The sequence below is a fragment of the Panthera uncia genome, chromosome D2, assembly GCF_023721935.1.
Source record: "Panthera uncia isolate 11264 chromosome D2, Puncia_PCG_1.0, whole genome shotgun sequence".
NCBI lineage: Eukaryota > Metazoa > Chordata > Mammalia > Carnivora > Felidae > Panthera > Panthera uncia.
The window spans coordinates 18,908,327-18,929,497 of record NC_064818.1 but is presented as its reverse complement, the minus strand read 5'-3'; the positions used below and the strand labels follow the sequence as shown (position 1 = coordinate 18,929,497).

At 36.3% G+C, this 21,171-nt stretch overlaps 1 protein-coding gene across 4 annotated transcripts in view; it reads right to left on the bottom strand.

Moving 5' to 3' along the window:
• UBE2D1 (ubiquitin conjugating enzyme E2 D1) overlaps positions 1-20,888 on the bottom strand; it is a 28,664-nt gene extending 7,776 nt beyond the window's left edge. The window contains exons 1-5 of one of the 4 annotated variants that reach the window (XM_049645080.1): positions 20,626-20,882; positions 2,431-2,524; positions 1,429-2,290; positions 152-215; positions 27-58 (exon numbers count right to left, since the gene is read on the bottom strand). In XM_049645080.1, the coding sequence (XP_049501037.1) occupies positions 27-35 (9 nt within the window). In that variant the 5' untranslated portion in view covers positions 36-58; positions 152-215; positions 1,429-2,290; positions 2,431-2,524; positions 20,626-20,882. Of the gene's footprint in view, positions 1-26; positions 59-151; positions 216-1,428; positions 2,525-20,625 lie in introns of all 4 variants that reach the window. The other 3 variants (XM_049645079.1, XM_049645078.1, XM_049645077.1) reach the window with 3 other exon arrangements.
• Positions 20,889-21,171: the final 283 nt, after the last annotated feature.

Genomic DNA, 21,171 nt, shown 5'->3' with positions numbered 1-21,171 from the left:
ATTTCATATTTGTGAATCATACTTACAGGTCCCATAATAGTTGCTTGCCAGTGGAACACTGAAACAAACAAAGGAGTTTTGGAGTCATTAACAAGTGTTCAAACCTATATCATTAATGGTAGCAAAATCCTAGCAAGAAAGCAATGCTTACAGTCATCTCCCACAGGTCCAGCTGAACAATGAGCAGGTGGGTCACGTTGTAGATCACTTAATTCCTGTAGCAAAGCAAAAATACTTAAGGTTAATTGTTTTTCCAGTGACACAATCATAATAATTCATGAAGACACAAACTATTGTCTTTGTATAGAATAGACACAAATTACTTCAAAATAATTTTAGGCAGTTCTATTCAAAATATGAAACAGCCAATGTACTGTTACTGATTGGTAGAAGAGGATGGGAGGTATGAAATTCCTTCGTGAGATAGCTCCAAACCTTGAAAAAATTAAATTGATTACAATAGTTTTTCTCTAATATTCCTAAGGCAAAAATATTTATGAGTATCTACTGTACGCAAAGTAATTTATGTAAGTGCTAGATATATAAGAATGCTATAGAGGTGTCTTGGTAACTCAGTCTGTTAAGCATTCAACTCTTGATACCAGCTCAGGTCATGATCTCATGGTCATGAGATTGAGCCCCATCCCTGCTTGGGATTCGCTCTCTGCCCCTCCCTTGCTCATGCAAATGCTCTCTCATGTAAAAAAAAAAAAAAGCACCTATACTATAAGAATATATGAAGAACGACTTCAGTAGGTTTACAATCTACTTTGGGAGTGATGGCTGACAGCCAAATGGATATTGAAAGAACAACCTGAAGATTAAATGGAAAGAAAGGAGAGAAGTCAGGCCATATTTGAAAGCCTGGCACATTGATTCATATGCTCTTTTCTGCTCTCAAGGAAGCAAATGAAGGATCATGGAAATGACAGTTGGCCAGTCCTGGGTTGACATTCTAGTTCTGCCATAACTAGCATCACAAGCCTTGGAGAAACTTCCTTACCTTCACCCCAAATTTGAAAGGTATAAATTCAATATAAAAGATTATACATTAGGACTGAAGTACCCACTTCAAGTTTGGAAGATCAGAATGTCTTTGAGGAAGTGGCATCTAAGTTGAAAAATAAGGATGAATGGGAATTTGTTTTGGGAGAAATGAGTGACACTGTGAGGTAGAGTGGCAAAAGATGAGGCTGAAAATGTAGGCCAGGCAGACAACTGAGAACAATACACATCATACCAAGGATTGGGGGTTTTAGGAAGCTGCATGACCTGATTTGAAAGATGGCTGACTGGTCTTTGTATAGAACAGATTAGAGATGCAAAAGAGGAGAAGCTATTAGTATAGGTGAGAAAAATGAGGGCTTGGGGTGGAGAAGTAGCAATGAGATAAAAGTGGATAGAAATGAGATGTTTTGAAGAGCTTACCTCTCACAGGGTTTCATGATGAAATTACATGTATAGAGTTAAGGAGAGAGGTCACAGATATTTATCATGAAGATTAGTGGCAGCTAACATGTACTCCATGTTTTATTGTCCTAACCACTTCAGGGGGTAGGTGTTATTATGGTACCCATTTTACAGGTGAAGAATAAAGGCAAACGTTTCACTGTGTCTCTTTATAACTAGTATAGGGTAGAAGTAGGATTCAAAACCTGGCAAACTTCTAGCTTTTTAGCTTCACAAATGTAGATTCCATTACTGAGATGGAATACTAAAAGACAAAGTTTGTTTGGAAAGTACACATATTGAAACAGGGATCCCTGTGGTATCAAAGGGAGATTCAGTTAATCATGCATGCAGATCTGGACTTTAAAAGAGAACTAGGTTAGAAACTGGAAAATCGTTGTCTCTACCTGGTACTTAAAACTGTTGGAATGATATAAACCTTTCCATGGGAACACATTTAAATACTGTGTTTCATCAAATCTAAGATGCCATCGAACATAAATTACATCCTTATTTTCTGTACCAACAATTAAGAAGAAATGCTACCAATTAAGATACCATCAATTATAAGATGAATCCAGATTTTAGACATGCTACAATGAAAAATATGTGCACCTTAGAATCACTGTATAATTACAGCAATGAGTTCAGTGTTCTAACAGAGACAAATATGGAAGAGGATGTGGTAGGAAAGGCCTTCCTAAGAAAGTGACATATGAGCTTAAAACTGAGCCAAATGCAAACTCTGGTCTCCTTCTTCCAAATCTTCTCCAGTATATCTTGGTACTTTCATTTTGTTTTTGTTGCTGTTATCTTCACAGCTGGTGCTATATTCTTCTTCCTGATAAGAATTTAACACAGTTAGCAGCTTCTTTGCTCCAGGTATAGTTGAACAATAAAGAGGAAGATTTCAGTCTTTGACTTAGCAAAAATGGTCAAAAAGCAAGGCTTGGAACTTCAAGTCCAGGTGCCATTACTCACTTGCCATATGATCTTGGGCAAAACATTTTTTTTTCCTCTCTAAACCTTAGTTTTCTTCAATGTAAAGTGGCATTTGTACCTTTATCCATAGTTTCTATAACAAACAAGAGAAATGATACATGTGAAATGTACAGCAATCCCTGACATGTAGTAAGCATTCAAGTAAATGTTACGTTAATATGGAATGGATAACTGTCCAATTCTCTAGTAGCAGAATGCAATTATTGAACAGTTTAAATGACTGGGGGAGGGGTGTTCCCAAGTCAAGATCCATTTTAGATGACTGTGCTTTATTTAATAGTTTTCTAATCTGGGCTTTTAGGAGATTACTTCTGAAAATATTAATCACGTTGAGTTTTCTAAACATTAGTGTAAATGGATAAATAGGACTAGTTTGCCCTTATCTTAACTACAAAACTAGTTATTTAGAAAATGAGTTTCCATAGTTAAAAAACTGGAAGTTATAAATAACTTCCATACAGCTTTTACAGAACTATTGTATGTGTGAATATATCAAATATATATAAATACACAAATTTATTTTGTATACTAACAACTCCATATTAATTTTATTTTTAATAGCCTTGAATCATGTTCAAATTTTAAATGTTAAACTGTTCTTCAAATCTCCTTAACATATTATAGAAAAATAAAGGTTATCTTGTTTTTATATTTTTGTGCCCTGATTCCACCTCCTGTTAGGAGCAGTTAGAGCTCAGGACAAGAGAGAAAATCTCACAACTGAACTGTAAAGGTTACGTTCTTAAGTTGTCTATTTAAAGCTCACTTATTATAGGAAAGAAGCAGCTGACAATACATCAAACATTCTTAACAGTGAGATTGATCATTAGTTACTAATAATGACACTAATGCTTAGGTGAGGAGACTAACACATCCTAGACTTTTTAGGTGTCTAAATATCTAAGGTTCTATACCTTTCTTAAACCACATCTCTAGAAATATGCCCTGATATATTTGGAAATATATAAATGAAACTATTTTGTCTAGCTACAGACAGAAACAACAGAAAACAAAAGGCTCAAAATATACTCTCCCTCACCCAGAAAACTACAGATTCCAAAACTGAATAAAGAAAAATGAGGAATTCTGAGACTTGCTAAGGGGGTGAAATATATAACAAACAAAAACTAAAACCAAAGAAACCAAAACCCCACCCTTTTGTTCTTAGTCTATTCAGCAGCCAGTGTACTTTTAAGATAGGACACACACACACACACACACACACACACACACACACACACACAAAACAAGAACCACTGATCCTTGTTAAATTGTCTCTTCTGATTTAGTTTACTCCAAGTTTTTCAAAAACTGTCTTATTATTGATTTATAGTTTTTCTGATTTAATTGGCATTCTTACTTATCTACTTCTATCATCACAGCCACATAAATTTTCTATTAAAAATAATTTAGTGATTCTTATGTTATTTCAAAAGGAAATTCTAGGATTAGTAATCTCTTCCTTTGCTCCTCTCTCCACTGTCTCTTTAAGAATCATCACTGAATTATACAAATTGCTCAAGTCCATAAGATCCTCATGTAAGAGCCAAAACCTAACTTCACATTTCTTACTGCTCATGGAAGCCACTCTAAAATACAGTTCACAACCCGACCCTGGCTCTGACTTCCTGAACACTTCTTCCTATTCCACCAAGTACCTCGAAATCTAGGATGTACACTATAGGTAGTCTCCAAATAACTGCTTCATTTTAATCCCTTGCCTAGGCCTCCTCATGGCCATGCTTTTACCTCACACTGACTAAAGGTAAAAGGTCTCAAAGACAAAGCATTTAAAACCATTTATTTTTTAAAAATATTTTTATTATTTATTTTTGAGAGACAGAGAGACAGACTGAGAGCAGGGGAGGGGCAGAGAGAGAGGGAGGGGCACAGAATCCAAAGCAGGCTCCAGGCTCTGAGCTGTCAGCACAGAGCCCAACCCGGGGCTTGAACTCACAAACTGCAAGATCATGACCTGAGCCGAAGTCGGACGCTTAACTGGCTGAGCCACCCAGGCGCCCACTTTTGTAACTTTTTAAAGAAAAAATAGTGAAATTTTACTCAGGTTCTTAGGCATTTTTAAAAAGATGAAAAGACACTTTTTTCCACTACACTTATAATAAACATCTTCTCTTTTCACTAAATAATTTTTATAAGAGGAAAACCGAGGAACTATCTTAGTACATATCTTAGTACATATACAATATATGTACTAAGGAGACATAACAAATAAATTCAGTGTGGGGTCCCAGAATGGATCCTCAAATAGGAAAAGAACAGTAGAAAAACTGGTGAAATCTGAGTTAGGTCAGGAGTTTAGTTTATAGTATTGTACTTAATGTTACTTTCTTCATTTTGATAGATGTACTATGGTTATGTAAGTTGTAGATATTAGGGAAAAATAGGTGAAGGATACATATGAATTTTTTGTATCATTTTTTGTAACTTTTCTCTAAGACTAAATTTATTTCAACGTAATAATAACGTAAAACATTTTTTTTGTAGATTTTGTACATTTTTCTAAAACTTAATCCACTACTTTCCTTCTCAAGCTTACTTCTTCTCCTGTGTTTCCTAGATCTACTAATAGAGTATTAGTCTCCCAGTCACAAGGCTCAAAAATCTCAGCATCATTTTGACTCTTTCTCTTGTCCTTCATGTATAGTCAGATGAAGAGTACAATATATTCTCAATATCTGTTACACTGCTTATCACAGTTACCTCAACAACCAATTATAGTACAACTACAATTGCTTCCCAAATCTATGCATTATGTGTAGAATAATCTTCTAAAAGCACAGCTCTATTTCATCTTCCCTTAGAAAATTTCAGTGGCTCCCACATTGTTTATTAAAACCAAACTTAACCAATGAACTCAACCCTACATACTCAATTGGGTTCTCTTTCACAAGCTTGCCCAATAATACTCCAAAGAAGTCCCATGGGTTTTCTAAAACACCTTCAGGAGGTCTATGCAGACAGCATTAATTTCATGATAAAACTAACATGTTATTTACCTTTTTTCACTCTCAATATCTCATGAGTATACAGTGGAGTTTTCCAGTTATATGGCATGTGATATTGTAACAGACTGAATTCCTAAGCAGATATGAGGATTCAACTATCATCTAATTCTTAGATTTTGATTTTTTTAATTCTTATTTATTTTGAGAGAGAGAGAGCACAAGCGGGGGTGGGGCAGAGAGAAAGACAGAGACCGAATCCTAAGCGGGCTCTGCACTGACAGTGCAGCTCCAATGTGGGGCTCAAACTCATGAACCGTTAGATCATGACCTGAGCCAAAGTCAAGAGTTGGATGCTTAACCAACTGAGCCACCCAGGTGCCCCTGGAAAAGTTATTTTTAATAAAAATGTTACTTGATGTTAATATGTAATGGTTTTGTTATTTCTAAATTACTATTTTTAAATTTGTTTTTGTTTCTCATATGGTAAATATTAATAGATATAACCCATACAAACAAAAAAGCTCTTTGAAGCCCTCAGTGCTTTTCATACAAGGAGGTCCTAAGAACCAAAAGTTTGAGAGCATCTAGTCAGGTTTCACCTGATTACTTGGTTGTAATAAGGCTAAATTTTCTGGCCTTCACAATTTTCTTTCTCCTAAAATAATCTTCTTTCTGTTTCCCTATGCCCAAAATTTACCCATTCTCCTTAATAGTGGCCATCTTCTCAACAGTCACTGACCACAAGTTTTGGGGTCAGACTTGGATGAAATCTGGCCTTGCACTAACCTTTACTAGTTGTGTGACTCTGGGCAACTTAACCTCTTTGAGTATCAAGTGCCTCATCTGGGGACATCACTGGTAACCCTGAAGAACTATATTGAAAATTGAATGAAAATGCAAAAGTACCTAAATATTTGGCATGTATAATAATAAGAACTTATTTCTTCCCTCCTTTTCCTCTTCTACCAGAATGTTTTTTTTTTTTTTTAAACTAGGGTTTTAGTGCATTTTATTGATGGATTCCTCCATAACCCTTAGCACAATGCCTTTCATATAGGGTGTGTGATATGATTTCAGCTAACCAATAAAATTTAAGGAAAAACATGATCAGCAGGGAATAGACAACTCAAATTTAAATCTTTTAGAAATACAAATGATTAGGGTGCTTGGGTGGCTCAGTCAGTTAAGCGTCCCAACTTTGGCTCCATTCATGATCTCATCTCCAGTTGGAGCCCTGCATCATGCTCTGTGCTGACAGCTTGGAGCCTGGAGCTTGTTTCAGATTCTGAGTCTTGCTCACTCTCTGCCCCTCCCCCGCTCATGATCTGTCTCTCTGTGTCTCTCTTTCTCAAAAATAAATAAAAACATTAAAGAAATGCAAATAATTAGACTTGGCAACAGAATCAGAATCAATTATTCCCTTAGGTAGCCATGTAGACTACATATAATAAAAAGAGTATTGTAATAACAGGTGTTAAGAGAGAAGAGTGCAGTTCACTTAAAAACACCGAGGTGAAAAAAAAAAAACAAAAAAAAACACCGAGGTGGCCTTTTAAGTAACATATAATCATACCTAAAAATGAATCTCAAAAGAATATTAATCATTAAAGTATTAAAAATCATGCTACTGCTGCAACTATTTTCAATTTACAGAATGTATGATATTCTAGTAAAATAGCCAAAGCCACACAAAATTCTCATTAGTAATTTTTGTTTTTTTTTTCTGGTTTAGAAGACCTCATAACTCTAAATATTCCATCCTTATTGTTTATTTAGGATGCTGCTGACCTAATGTCAGGATACAGCTTTTGGTTGCTTTTCTGACAGGAGTTAGGGGTTTGTGCTGGGTTGACCAGGCTCAAAGTAGGGTATCTTCCAACCACTGGCAATCCTTGGTGACAGAGCTGCCCAGGGATAGGGTCGCAGTTTGTGGCAATGACAGAGTTTTTTGTTTTTGTTGTTTTTTGTCCCATGATTAATTTAACCAGTGGACTAATTATAGCAAACGTTTATTAAGCAGTTCCACATCCTATCTAATAGGGATTATGATTCTGTTTTTATACTATTATCCCACCTTTACCCTCTCAATGTTTTAAAGACTTAATGATATCAGGTTATGATGCTAATAAAAATCCTCCTAAGTCACCAGTCAGGCATATTTGTTGATGATTAAACTGAGGCATGAAATTCAAGGAGAACTGATTTGTGGAAAAAAATAACTTCATAAGACACAGTTTAAAAGCTATAGTAAAGAGGGCCTCTAGATTCTTAGAAACTTAAAAATGGTTCTGTCTCCAAACAAATACATTTAAGAGTAGCCATACACCTCAAGAGTCATCTTCTGAATGTGTCTACTCAAGTTTAGAACATTCTAAGGATCTTAGAAAGTTTCTTCCTAGGACAGAAGTGTGATCTAGTAAGGAACTGGCATAGAATATCTGGACTGACACTAACTACCTTTTAAATAAAAAATAAGTACAAGTATGAAACATTAATAAATAAGGTTATATGATCTAGTAAATTCGGGAAAGCCACATATACTACCTCAAAGACTATCTCCTACTCTACCCCTTTAAACCTGTGGCACACTACAATACTATACTTAAATAAAAATAACCCTTATTTGCAAAAGGTGGATTGCTACAGCACAGAAAACTTAATGTATTTTGTTTTTGTATTAGCCAGTTATTACAAGTAGCAGTTAGGGCTGCCTCATTTTGCCCCACAGGGCATAAGCCAAATCCAGGGGGTATCTTTCACACACTTTAATGGGGTGGTATCTCCCTAGGGCTCTATAAAGTTTAACTGCAGAGAGTTGCACATGAAAGAAATGGACAATATATCCTTTAAACCCAACTTAGGATATTATCACTATTTCTGATAAACAAATAGCACTTTTGATGTAGAAGCAAAAGTGATGGTGTCTGACATATGAGTGGGACCATGAGTATTTACGTTATTTATCAATGTATTTCAAATGGAAAGAAAACAATGGCAAACCTAGCCTTCAAAAATTAAAAGTGAAGTCAGCAGGATTCTAGTGGAGGAAAAGAAAAATTTTTTCAATAGATGGTCATCTAAGTATCCATATGGGAAAAAAATAAACCTTGACCTCTCCCACTTCAAACCATATCTTTGGATATGGTTCTATGGATTCTAAATAGATCATAGGTTTACATTTAAAAGATAAAATAATGCTTTTAAAAGGAAACATAAAATGTCTTCATGACCTTGGAGGAGACAGAAACTTCTTAAGCAGGACACAAACAAAGAGCACTACCCATAAGGGAAAAAATTAAAAATTTGGACTGGACTAAAATCAAGAACATTTGTTCATCGAAAGACACATTAAAAGTATTACACGGCAAGCAAACCATCAAACAGAAGAAAATATTTGTAATATACATATCTGACAAAAGAACCACATCCAGAATACATAAAATCTTTATCTACAGATCAATTTTTAAAAGACAGATTCGAATAGGCACTTTATAAAAGAGACTGTGAAAGAAAGAAAGAAAGAAAGAAAGAAAGAAAGAAAGAGGAAAGGAGGGAGGAAGGAAGGAAGAAAAAAGAGAAGAGAAAAGGAAAGGAAAAGACAAGACAAGACTATCCAAACAGCCAATACATATATGAGAAGGGGCCTGGCTTCATTAGGCATCAACGAAAAATGTAATTAAAACCAAAATGTGATGCCACCACAAACCCAGCAGAATAGTTAAAGTGAAAAAGCCAGAAAAAATTTAAGTGTTGGCAAAGATGGTAGGCAACTGGAACTCTCATGCTGCTGGTGAATGAGGCAAAGTTTGACATTAACTACCAAAGGTAAACACAGGAATACTTAATGACCCAGCAAGTTTACTGTCAGGTATATACCTAACAGAAATATGTAGAAATCTTCTAATGTTAACAGATGTCTATCAAACAATGAGACTAGTTATGAATCCATATATGAAAAGAAATTCATTATAGTCAACACACTATGTTGTGTGTGTGTGTGTGTGCGTGTGTGTCTAATGTATGGGTGTATCTTCCAATTTCATTTCCAGTGACTTTTAAAATCTAAAATTGAAATACATAGTTGATCCAATTTCCTTCTTCTCCTTTGAGACAAAGTAAGCTTAAAACAAACTAACCTTATACCTAAACACAGATCAGGCAATAAATACCATCAAACTGGTGAAAGATGCTCCAGACAAAAGTAATCTGTCAGTGAAGCAATTTTCTATTCCAATGTGATTAACATTCAAATAAAAAAACTAATTGGGGTATCTAAATTTAAAGATAAAAATATAAGATATTGTATATGAAAGGCAGATTTTGACTGGAACTATAGAAGCATTATACGTCCACAAAAATGTGTACTTAATGGATTTATATAGCCTTACATGGCTAAGCACCTCTATTCCAGTTCAGATTTCTATAACCAAGTAGACACAAAGGAAAGTACTAAGAGGTCTGAAACTGAATTTTAAATTGATACAGATGGCATGTTTATAACACCCCCACAATATGCTGAGCGTTCTCCATAAAACCAACCTAGACACAGTCCCTGCCTCTAGGGAATTTAAAAATCTAAAAGTAGATGAGGCAGCCTAATTCAAAGAAAGTAAACAAATAAAAGGAAACAAAGAAGGGAATCTAAGAGAAGAGAGGCTTGCATTAATCTCTCAGTTCCCAGAAGGCTAAAAGTCCAACCTGAACAGTGGAGAATGAAAGCTAACAAGTCAGAGCTGCCTTATTTATTTACCATCAAACTTAATATGACACTATGCAGTAAATATTCTCTAAAAAATTATGCTGACCAGACTGAAAAAGCTTGGTTGTTCTCTAGCTTCAATGTTCAGAAGGTCTAAATCTCTGTAATAGATACAATATATACCCCCACTGGATGTGTATAAAGGACATTAATGCACAGCCTGTTCATAGGGACTGATTTACAGTCCAAAATCTAAATTACTGAACCCAAAGCATATGAAAACATTATTTCATAAACCCTGGCTCAACAGGCAATTAATTCATGTGACACAACTATCTTTACCTGAAAACTCCTAAAACAAGACAGTGATTCTTACCACACTGTATTTTTGATGTTGTCTCTAAAGGGATATATGAGCTATATTTGATTTGTCTGTAAATAAACATTCACAGGCTTACAGTTCAGACTCTGGTCTCCTTATCCAGCTGACTAGAGCTATTTCAATAGAGATATCAAACAATTGTCAGAAAGGTCTCCATATACAGAACCTCCTTAAACTCTTGAATTAAAGAACAGCTTTATTATTAACCATGCAGATTTTTCCTGGAAGACTTCAAAACGCTGATGGCATCCAATTGATTAAGTCATAGGAACTACTCATTTCAACACAATGGTCCTAGCTGCTTCACTGTCTCTGGATCAGATATATCTGGTAAAGGCTATTTATTAAAAAATCAGTCAATCAATCAATAATAATAATGCAGCCAAATTCTGCACAAAAAAAGATGAAGAAAGCAGTTATGCTACTGACTTTGTTACATCAAAATAGTATTTATTGAACCAGAGTTATAAAGAGCATAATTTGGAATAAATGTTTGAGGTCAAGATTAGGGACATCATCTACCCAATATCTCAGATCTGCAACCACTTTTTCCCAGTGATTTCTACAGCAGTCATAATGACTTTCAATTTCCCACGATATTATCTTGCCTGTAGGTTAAAACATAGCTTCCTCTTAAAGAGAAGACTCCCAGTCACCTCCTTTACATATATTTCCATCACAGGAATTACATAAATAAAAATGCATCTCAGATAAATCTAAGATATCCCAGTAAAAACTGTATTTCAGTCTTCTTTATGAAGTATTATGATAAAAATATACTTTTTCCAGTAATCCAAACTCTAAACTTTAGAATCACCATCTGATTCCTTCATCATATCCCACCCCACTCTCCCATCCCTCATATTAATCAGTACAAGTTGTTCAGATTCTCCTTCAGTCCAAATCCCTCCCACTGAAAGGGTCCCAGAATATAAAAAACTGAGGTCCAATGGACAAAAAAAGTCTGAGAAGAGCAAGATGAGACATTTCAGCATAAGAAGCCAAAGGTTCAAATCAGGGAGACACTATTAAAGTATCTGAGAACAGATTGGGTAGTAGGGGTCTGAAGAGACTGCCTTGACCACCAAGCCTTAGAGATCTGATCTGAAAGGCCAAGTAGGCATGGGTGGGTCAGACCAACTCAAAAAGGCCAGGGTTTCTCATATAACCCTCTTTCCAAATGTCTTCTGCCACCATCCTAGGTCAGACCCTCTTTGGATCTCACTTAAACAAGTGTAGTGGGTTAACTGACTTGTCCTATTTCTATACCAAGACACTGTAGTTAAAATCATCTTCTCAAAGTACCAAGTTGAACCCTTTCAATATTTTTCATTAGCTTTAACATAAAATTTATAAATCCTTAAAATGGCTTATTACCAGGCCTTCTAGCATCTGACTCCTTCTCTCTGCAACCATTTTCCCCCAATGCTCTCCATACCAATCATAACTTTAAAGTCCCCAAATGCTATTTTGTCCCTTGTTTCCTTTTAGATAGAAGACTCCTAAGCACCTCCCCACCACACACACACTCATTCACTTTACCTACTTTCCTTTTACCTTTAAAGTCTCATCTTAAACACATTTTTTTAAGGTTTTGCTTGAACACTTCAAAGGGTCCCTGCTATATTCCCAGAGAACTCTATACTATGACATTCATCAGATTTGTAATTACAAATGGTAAACAATCCTATGTTCTATGAGGGCAAGAATGGATACCTAAGAATATGATTAAGAATGTTACTTCCTTACTCAAAAAAACTTCAATGGCTTCCCAAACTTTCCCAAATTTGAAGCATTAAGTACACATTTCTCATGATGAGTCTTCAAGGCCCTCCACTGTATGAACTTGTATGTCTACTATTCCCCAAATGCTTCCCAAAGGCAGGATTATCTGTTCCTTCCTAAACAAGACAAGTACTTTCTGGTGCTTTCATTTCTGTAGCTTCCTTTATGAACCTCATCTTTAAAAATGCTACCCATTCTTCCAAACCTATATCTAATTCCATCTGCATAATATTTTTCCTGATCTTCCCTAAATAAATTTGGTCTCTCCAACCTTCAACTCTCTTTCTGTTCAAATATGTTACATTTTCCTTATTGTACTTTCATAAGTCTACCCAATAATTATGGTATCTTTCTCACTATTAATAGTTTTAAATTTCTTAGGTTCATGCTAGCTATAACATCACTTTTCCATGTATCTCCTTATTTCATTTTGTATATGCCTTATATACAGAAGGTACTCCATAAATGCATTAACTAGAATCCAAAAAAATCTACTACATGGAAGGTAGCTGTATAAGGCAGTTTTCTAAATATGTGGATAAAACGATCTCTATACTTTAAAGATACCTGTGAAACAGATGGAAGCTAAATGGAATTAGAAAAGCTTGTTATGTGATACTGGTACAAAAACAGAAATATATCTTATTTGCATCACAAATAACTGCTTTTTAATCAAAGAGTAAGACATCTTAAAAGACTCATTATAAATCAGAAAGGACCACGGAAACGATCTAGTTCAATGCATCATTTCTAGATAAAGAAAATAAAGACTATGAGTATCTTGGCCAAGGTCATAAAGCCAAAGTTAGAACAAAGGCTCAGACCATCTGATTTCCACTCCAGCACTCTCCCCACCCTGAAACAATACTCACCTCAAGGCTACAGTAACTACAGCCCATTATTCTCAATCAATATTGGAGTCAACAATACTCTGGTACTTGAATTAAGGTCATTTGTACAGTTTCAGCCATACTCAAGAAACACAAAAGTGTGACAAGTGAGGAAATGAAAAGGGATTCTTTTTCTTTTCCCAGGAACTCTAATTTTACAAAAGGTTAGAAATGAACACTACTCCATAAGCTTTGAGGAGTGTTTTTGTTTAAAGATACTCTGAGAGGCAAGAAAAACATGATAGAAAATTACAGACAACTTTTCAAAATGCATAATACAATTCTAACACATAATGTAACATGCAACATAGAGCATTTTCAATGCTACATTATTAAAAGTTACTATTTACTTCATAGTAACAAAGAAAGGTGCTTCAGGAAAAAAAAGAAAGAAAAAAAATGAAAGAATAAAAAGCTAGCAGCCTATTTCTTAAAAACTACTTAAAAGACCAACATATCTTTCAATATTTGTCAAATATTTATTATGTATCACTTCTTACAGTTCTATCCCAAATAACTGTTATACAGCAGGCACTTAATAAGTATTTGCATAATAAATCAATTAATCTTAGTATCACTCAGCACTATTCTTGAATACTGTGGTTATATATCACAAATGCTACAACTTTTAGTAGAAAACAATGAGCATTGGCGGTTTGTAGCAAATAGAACGGTTTCCAAGGCTACAGTACTTTATACTGTATATGTGAATATATATATACATATATATATGTGTATATGTGTTTCTATGTGTATGTATGTCCATTTGCTCTCTCTATATATACACACATACGAATGTGTGCATATATTTCTGATAATATTAATTTTACCTAAGGATCTTATGCTATTGAACAATGTTTTTCATACTTTTCTTACAGCAATTCATAACAAGAAAAATATGATACATATAGTACAACCTAGCACACATACACACAGGCACAGGGCACAGGCACAAATATATAATTAAAAAAAAAAAAGTTTCATGAAACACTACCACTCTTACTATACCTAAAGCATTAATATTCCATTTTCTATTCCATTTTTTAAAATGATGTTTATGACCCACTAAATTGGTTTCATCACTCCTGTTCTGGAAGCTCATAAAAGTGCAAGAAGACATCGGGAAGGTTTGGCATTCATTCCTTAGAAATAACCTAGGCTCCACAGACACCAACCAGAAACTGGCAAAATGAAGTCTGGAATTCATTAAATATTTTCATTCAAAAGCTATGTTGGGCATCTGAAGGGCATCACTATTATGGAAGGATAAAGTACAGACCATACACTGGGCCATAAAACAAATCCCAAATATTGAAAAGGAGTCAAATAACAATTTCTTTGTTCATAATGGAATTAACTCAGAATCAATAACAGAAAGCTATCTGGGGGCGCCTGGGTGGCTCAGTAGGTTAAGGGTCTGACTTCGGCTCAGGTCAGCTCCTGGCAGTGTGTCATTCTGAGCCCCACCTTGGGCTCTGCTGTCAGAGGGAAGCCCACTTCAGATCCTCTGTCCCAGTCTCTGTCTGCCCCTCCCATGCAGGCTCTGTTTCTCTCAATAATAAACATAAAAAAAAAAAAAGACCGAAAAGAGAAGAAAACTATCTGTAAAATCACAAGTATTGGGAGAATAAATAATATACTTCTAAATAACTCAAGGGTTGAAGAATCAAAAGGGAAATTAGGAAATATTTTTAACTAAATGAAAATACAACACATCAAAATTTAGGGGAAGCAAAAACACAGGCCAGAATTTTACTGGTTTAGAGAAGAACAATGAGCACAGGCCATCAGGTCTTTTTGGTTCCCTCTAAACAAAATCCAGACTCCGCTCACATAAGGAGGGTAGTCATTTGCACTGAGAATCGTCAGATTGTTTGCACTACTAAGTAAGTTTAAAGTGAAGGAAGCAACACACCAACCTTATCCCTGTTGGAAAGGTTTTCATAAATCCAAAACGATACTAGGCATCTAATAAGCAATGTGGTACACTGAAGAGAAAGAGCCACAAAACAAAACAAAACAAAACAAAACAAAACAAAAAACAGAATAATAGGAATAGAGAGCAGTGGAGGAAACATCCAGAAACACGATGGGTAGCACTAAACTAAGCTTCAGGATGGTAGCTTCCTCCCCATACAAAGGACAACTGCAGAACATAGTAGCCTCTAATACTGTGTAATGTGTTTAACAGAACCTTCAAATTCATCCCAGAACCAATTAAATGCAGAAAAAGTTCAGCTTTTCAGAGGCCATCTTGACCAAGAGTGGCTAGAAACAGAACCTGTTTTGCCTTCAGACAGATGTTCTGAGGTAGCCTGAGGATCCCTCCAATTCCCTGAAAATCTGGATTGTATATTCTAGCATCTTTTATTCCAGCATCACAAGGTTAAAAGGAGACAGGACAAGTATCTCAATACCTGTTTTTAATTAATGTAATATCAGTTCACCCACTGTTAAAAAGAAGGTGGGAAGACAGGAGAGCTAATACATTATAGACAACCATTAATTCAGTTTGATGGAAAGTATCAGGCTTATTATTTTGATTAGTAGCACTCATTAAATATGCTTTCTATGTGTATTTCAGGGAACTAAAGCATGTAAGGATGCTACTCTGCTTTAGTGGGGGCAATCCCACATCCTGCTAACTTGGTTTTTATAATATGTGTTTGGCTTCCTAAAATAGGCATAAACAGCTTCATTTAGATCTATGCTATTTATTTCCACAGAGAAGGACCTCAGAACTCTTTACCTGTAATAGGTTATCTTGTTTTTTTACACTTTTGTTGTGATTAAGAAAGAAAAATACATGATACCCAGGGTAAAAGGAAGAGTGAGCTTAATTGCAAAGATTTAGAAGCCAAAAAAACTGACATTGTGGCTTTTTAGAAAAAGAACACTTTCTTCCTTTCATCTCAAGGAAAACCACTTCATCTACCAAGAAGCATAAATACTGTGTTCTTCCTTTCTAAAATTTTTGTTAAAGTTATATCCTTCTTTTTTTTAACGTTTATTTATTTTTGAGAGACAGAGACAGAACATGAGTGGGGGAGGGGCAGAGAGAGGGAGACAATCCAAAGCACGCTCCAGGCTCTGAGCTTCTAGCTCAGACCCTGACGTGGAGTTCAAACCCACGAACTGTGAGATCATGACCTGAGCCAAAGTGGATGCTTAACAGACTGAGCCACCCTGGTGCCCCAAAGTTGTATCCTTCTTTACTGAAAGAATCTGGAGTCCTAGACCTAATCTTGTAATCTGCAAGTCTTCCTAACATATTTGTGTCATCTGAACAGTCGACTGCTACTCAAAGCCACTAGAGGGACTAAACAGCTGTATCAGTTCATAAATAGTTTTCTCAAATGAAAACTTCACAATGAAATGATACTTTGACAGAATATTTATAACTTCCAAACAATTATTCTAAATCCCTTTGGAGGAGAAAAATTTTAAGTGATAGAACAAGAATAAACAAAGTTATATTACTCATTTACCATGTTAAATGATTCAGCATATGTTACTTGAGACCAGAGATTTAAAATGCACAACAACACAGTGTGATGCATCAGTGAAAATGATTAAATATGCCAAGGTTTAAATACCACTTTACATATGTATAGAATAGTCCAGTTTGCAAATCACGACCATAAACTCACTTGACTCTATATGTCTATCAATTTAAATACAATAGATATAAGTCCATTTGGATAAGAAAAGCCATGTACTAAAATGGTTAATAGCATGGAATCTAAAGCCAACGGCCTGGTTTTGAACCCTAGCACTGCCACTTATTAGATATGTGATTCTCAATACATTACTCAACTTTCTGTGCCTCTGCTTCATCATCTGCAAAACAAGGATAATAATTATTTCAACTTCTTGGATTCACTAATGGTTATATCAATTAATATATGTCAAACACTTAGAACAGCATCTATCACAGAGTAATCATATATTACATGCTGGTTGTACTTAGCTACAGTATCATTATATGGATAGGGAAACAGACTAGTAAGTCACAGAGCGAGAAATAAAAAAACAGATCTTCTTCTCTTTGATGCTCTATCCACAAAGGGCTTGGTTGTTTTTTTAAGTATCCTAAGATCTCCCAGACTGATATAAAGAGTGTACTGTGGAATTGTACAAATAAAAAAATTCAGCAGCTCAAAACATTTATAAAGTTGTATTTTAATCTTCTTACATAAGAAGTTTAAGTCAAATTACTATTAAAAAAGCAAATATTCCATTTTGAGGATAGAACTGTACACTAAGGAATAGTTATCTGTGTTGCTATATTTGCAAAACAAAACTTGTTTCACTTTTCAAAAGACCAAAAAAGCAATAATATCATATCATGATAGTATGATGATCATAACTTCAATTTATCAAATAAAAAAATCTAGAAAAAAATATACTAAGATGATAATAATGACTATATTAGGATCTCCTGTTTTTCTTCTGCTTTTCAAAACATGCAGTATTATGATATAACATTCATAATTTTAAAAGTGATTTCCAACAAAAGCTTATCAAGGATTAAACATAGTATTGATAAGAGAAACACTTAGAAATAATTCTAGAAAATAATAGATGCCCAGCTAAAAAACTATCCTCTTTTTTCAAATATATCTTAGGTATCTTTCCTCAGACTTTGTCCAAACTTTCTCCCTTTAGTGATTTAGGTGACTGTGATAACATCTTCTACTGTATCAAAAAATAGGGCATGGGTGTGTAAATTTATGAGCTGAAATGCAAAACTGGCACTGGATGTCTAAATAAGAGTATTAAGTCATTTAGCATACTTTACTATAAAAATATATTTTAAGCATTGATATCTACATGCTTCGTATATACATACAATTTTAATTCAATCATTTTTAATCTTTTCACATGAGGTAAAGAAATGTGAAGTCATGACTTTTTCAACATTCTCAAGTCACTTCTTCAGAGATTAACTTAAACAAAGCATTCCTTCACTCCTGGCCTCAGGTTCCTTCTCTGAATAATAATTCTCAACCTTCTTTCCACCCCAGCCTATCTGAGGGATTCAACATCTTTCCATTTACAACAGTGGGGACAGTCTGAAAACGTCCCACAGTTATTTCTAATATGCTACCCTAGAAGCAGTTCCAAAGCTATTCTGAAGCTGCTACCCTCTATTCAACTCCAAAATGCAGAGTTCTCAGTAGTTCTACACAACTTTAAGGTCTGCCACTTTAGGAAAGGAAAATCACAACCCAATGACCTGGAAGGTATTGGATAGTGTTATTTTCATACATTTACAGAGAAAGGCCAAAAGTTAATATTCATCTTCTTTAATATTCATCTTCTTTGGTTGGAACATGCCAAGATTCAAATATAAATTTATATACTGATGATATAAAAAAAGGCTTTGTTACTGTTCATAAGGCAAACAGCACACCTTACCTGGAACTGGTTTCTAATCAAGGTGTGAAAAGTAAGAAAAGTGGAAAATCAAACAAAATAACACCCCTTAAAGTTTGAGGGAATGGAACATGTGACTAGTGGAAAGGGAGATTTGTGCAAGTCAACTTCTCTGATAACAAAAAAGGAAAGCCAAAGACTGACACATAGAGATGCGACATTATGTGATCCCTAATTTATTCTCCAAAATATCAATTTGTTACAGGCCTAACATCAATTTTATGTGATTTTATTTTTTACCAGGCAACTCTGTTATAAATTAAAAATATGATTTGGGTGTATTCCATATTATAAATATAAGCCAAATACATTGGTTCAGCATGGTGACTGACAACTGCCCAGTAAAGTATTCACAAATAGTGTCCATTTTCTTTGTCTACTTGCTGTGGACAAATTCTAAATTATTTAAAAGCTATGGTATATGCAAAGTCTTATGAAGAATTGTCACAAGTAGGAAAGGAGGAAATGGAATTTTAAAACTTCCTTGGAACATGTGTGTTGTTTAATTCAAATGTAAGCCAATATTACATCATCATTTGTAAGTATACAAGGCATGGCAAAGATGCTGATTAGGGCTTCAAAACTAGGATAATTTTGAATGTATAACTGCATTATCTTCAAATCAGAAAACATTAATCAATAGATGTGGAGTGTTAGCTTTTATAGTGAAAGTTAATTAGTTTTAATGATGTTAGTTTTATAGTGAAAGACCCTCAAATGGCACGCGCGCACACACACAAACACACACAGTATTTTACAGATTCAGTGTTTGAACAACAAAAAAGTCTGGACCTGAAAGTTGCTGTCCTCTGTACTAGAAGATGACAGCACAATGTATATATATCTCTATCACTTCATGCCTGAAAAACCTAATAAAAATTTTCTGTAGCACTGATTTCTTCTAAAATTATTTACAAGGCATGCTGTCTGTTGTTGGCTTAACTTGCTGAAACACTCCCCATTTAAGATATAAATTCTCAGTGTTCTCCACATAAACTGTAGCTATAAAACCTTTTTAAAACTTGTGTCAGTGAACAGACCAATAACCCAACAAAAAATAAAATTGAACAGAAAAAAAAAATGCCCCAACCCCAATTTTGTGGGATGTTCACATCTGAAACAGTAGCAATAAATACAGTATTATGCAAGAGAAGATAATTCCTTACACAGAGTTGGAATGGATAAATATTTGTCGAATGAACATACACATTTCTTCTTCATTCTATACTCATGTGTCAAAGCATCAAACAACTTAAACTGTGGCAGTTTCTTTGTGTTTCGAACTTTACATGTAAGTTTATCATAAGGGGGAAAAAACCTGTTTGGCTTGACTCACGATGAATCACAGCCAGGAGGTCATCTTGTTGTGTATCAGCAACTATGTTTTCACTACAGCTATGTGACCTGAAGTGGCAGCAGAAGAGGTACCAAAATAGAAGAGGCAAAGAGGCTTCTTCTGGCTCCTGGGCCCCAAATGGGCTTTTCCAGCCCGTTCGGGGATCTGAGCAGGAGCCAACCGCAGAGGAGAAAAAGAACAAACCCACAGTACCGAGGAGAAAGGCTGCAGGCCCACCACACCTTCCTTGCCCTCTCCCGGAGCCCGGGGAAGCAAGAACATAAGAGAACACGCTTAAGAAACAGCGTGGAGGAAACAGCATGACAGGGGCCAAAACTAGACCGGTATAGGGCAAAATCCAGTCGTGACCGTGAAGCACAGATTTCGGGAAGGTCTGAAGCCCGAGAAGGATCTCCACCCTAGGGCTCCTGGCTCAGCTCCTGCGCGAGCCCGCAGCGGGGCCCCCGCCTCCAAGCACCTCCGGCCACCCGGGACCTGCTCCTGCTCCCACTTCACCTATCCAGTGCCCTCTGGCCGGTCCGGCATCTCTGGCCGGATCCCCGCCCACCCTCCCATCTCGTGCCCTCTCAGCGCGTCTTTCGGAACCATCGCCCGGGTGAGTGTGGACAGGGAGCCGAAGCGCACCCCGCCGCTCCAGGCCTGGCCTCCGCACTCACTTTCTGAATCCTCTTCAGCGCCATGGGTCAGGGAGGGCGGCGGGGACACCGGCCGGTTGGGGGCGGCTGCAGGGTTCGGGGACGTAGGGTCGTCGTGGGCTCTGTTCGCTCTCCGCTCGGCTGGATCAACCCTGCAGGTCCCCGGCTCGGGGCTCGCCAACTCGCTCCGGCAGCCGGTGCCTGCTCCGAGTGCGCCCGAGCGCGAGTGTGCGCGAGTGTGCGGGAGGGGACGCCGGCGAGACTCTTTTGTTTCCGCTTTTGCTTCTGGGAAGGAGCCTGCGCCCTCCCCGCTCGCGCCCCGCCCAGCCTAGCACACTGGGAAGTGTAGTTCCAGCCGTGTCCCGGGCCGCCGGCCGCTGGCGAGGTCGAGTTACTGCTGACTTCAACCTAGGTTAAGAACTTCGCGGTCATGAGTTGGTCTTTGCAATTTGATTTTGATCAAGTTACTGAACCTGAAGTACCCAATCTGTAAAAGAGGGATAACAAATTAGGAATTTGTAAGCTTACAGGGATTTCCAATATGTGCTGCAGCTGATCCTTTATTTT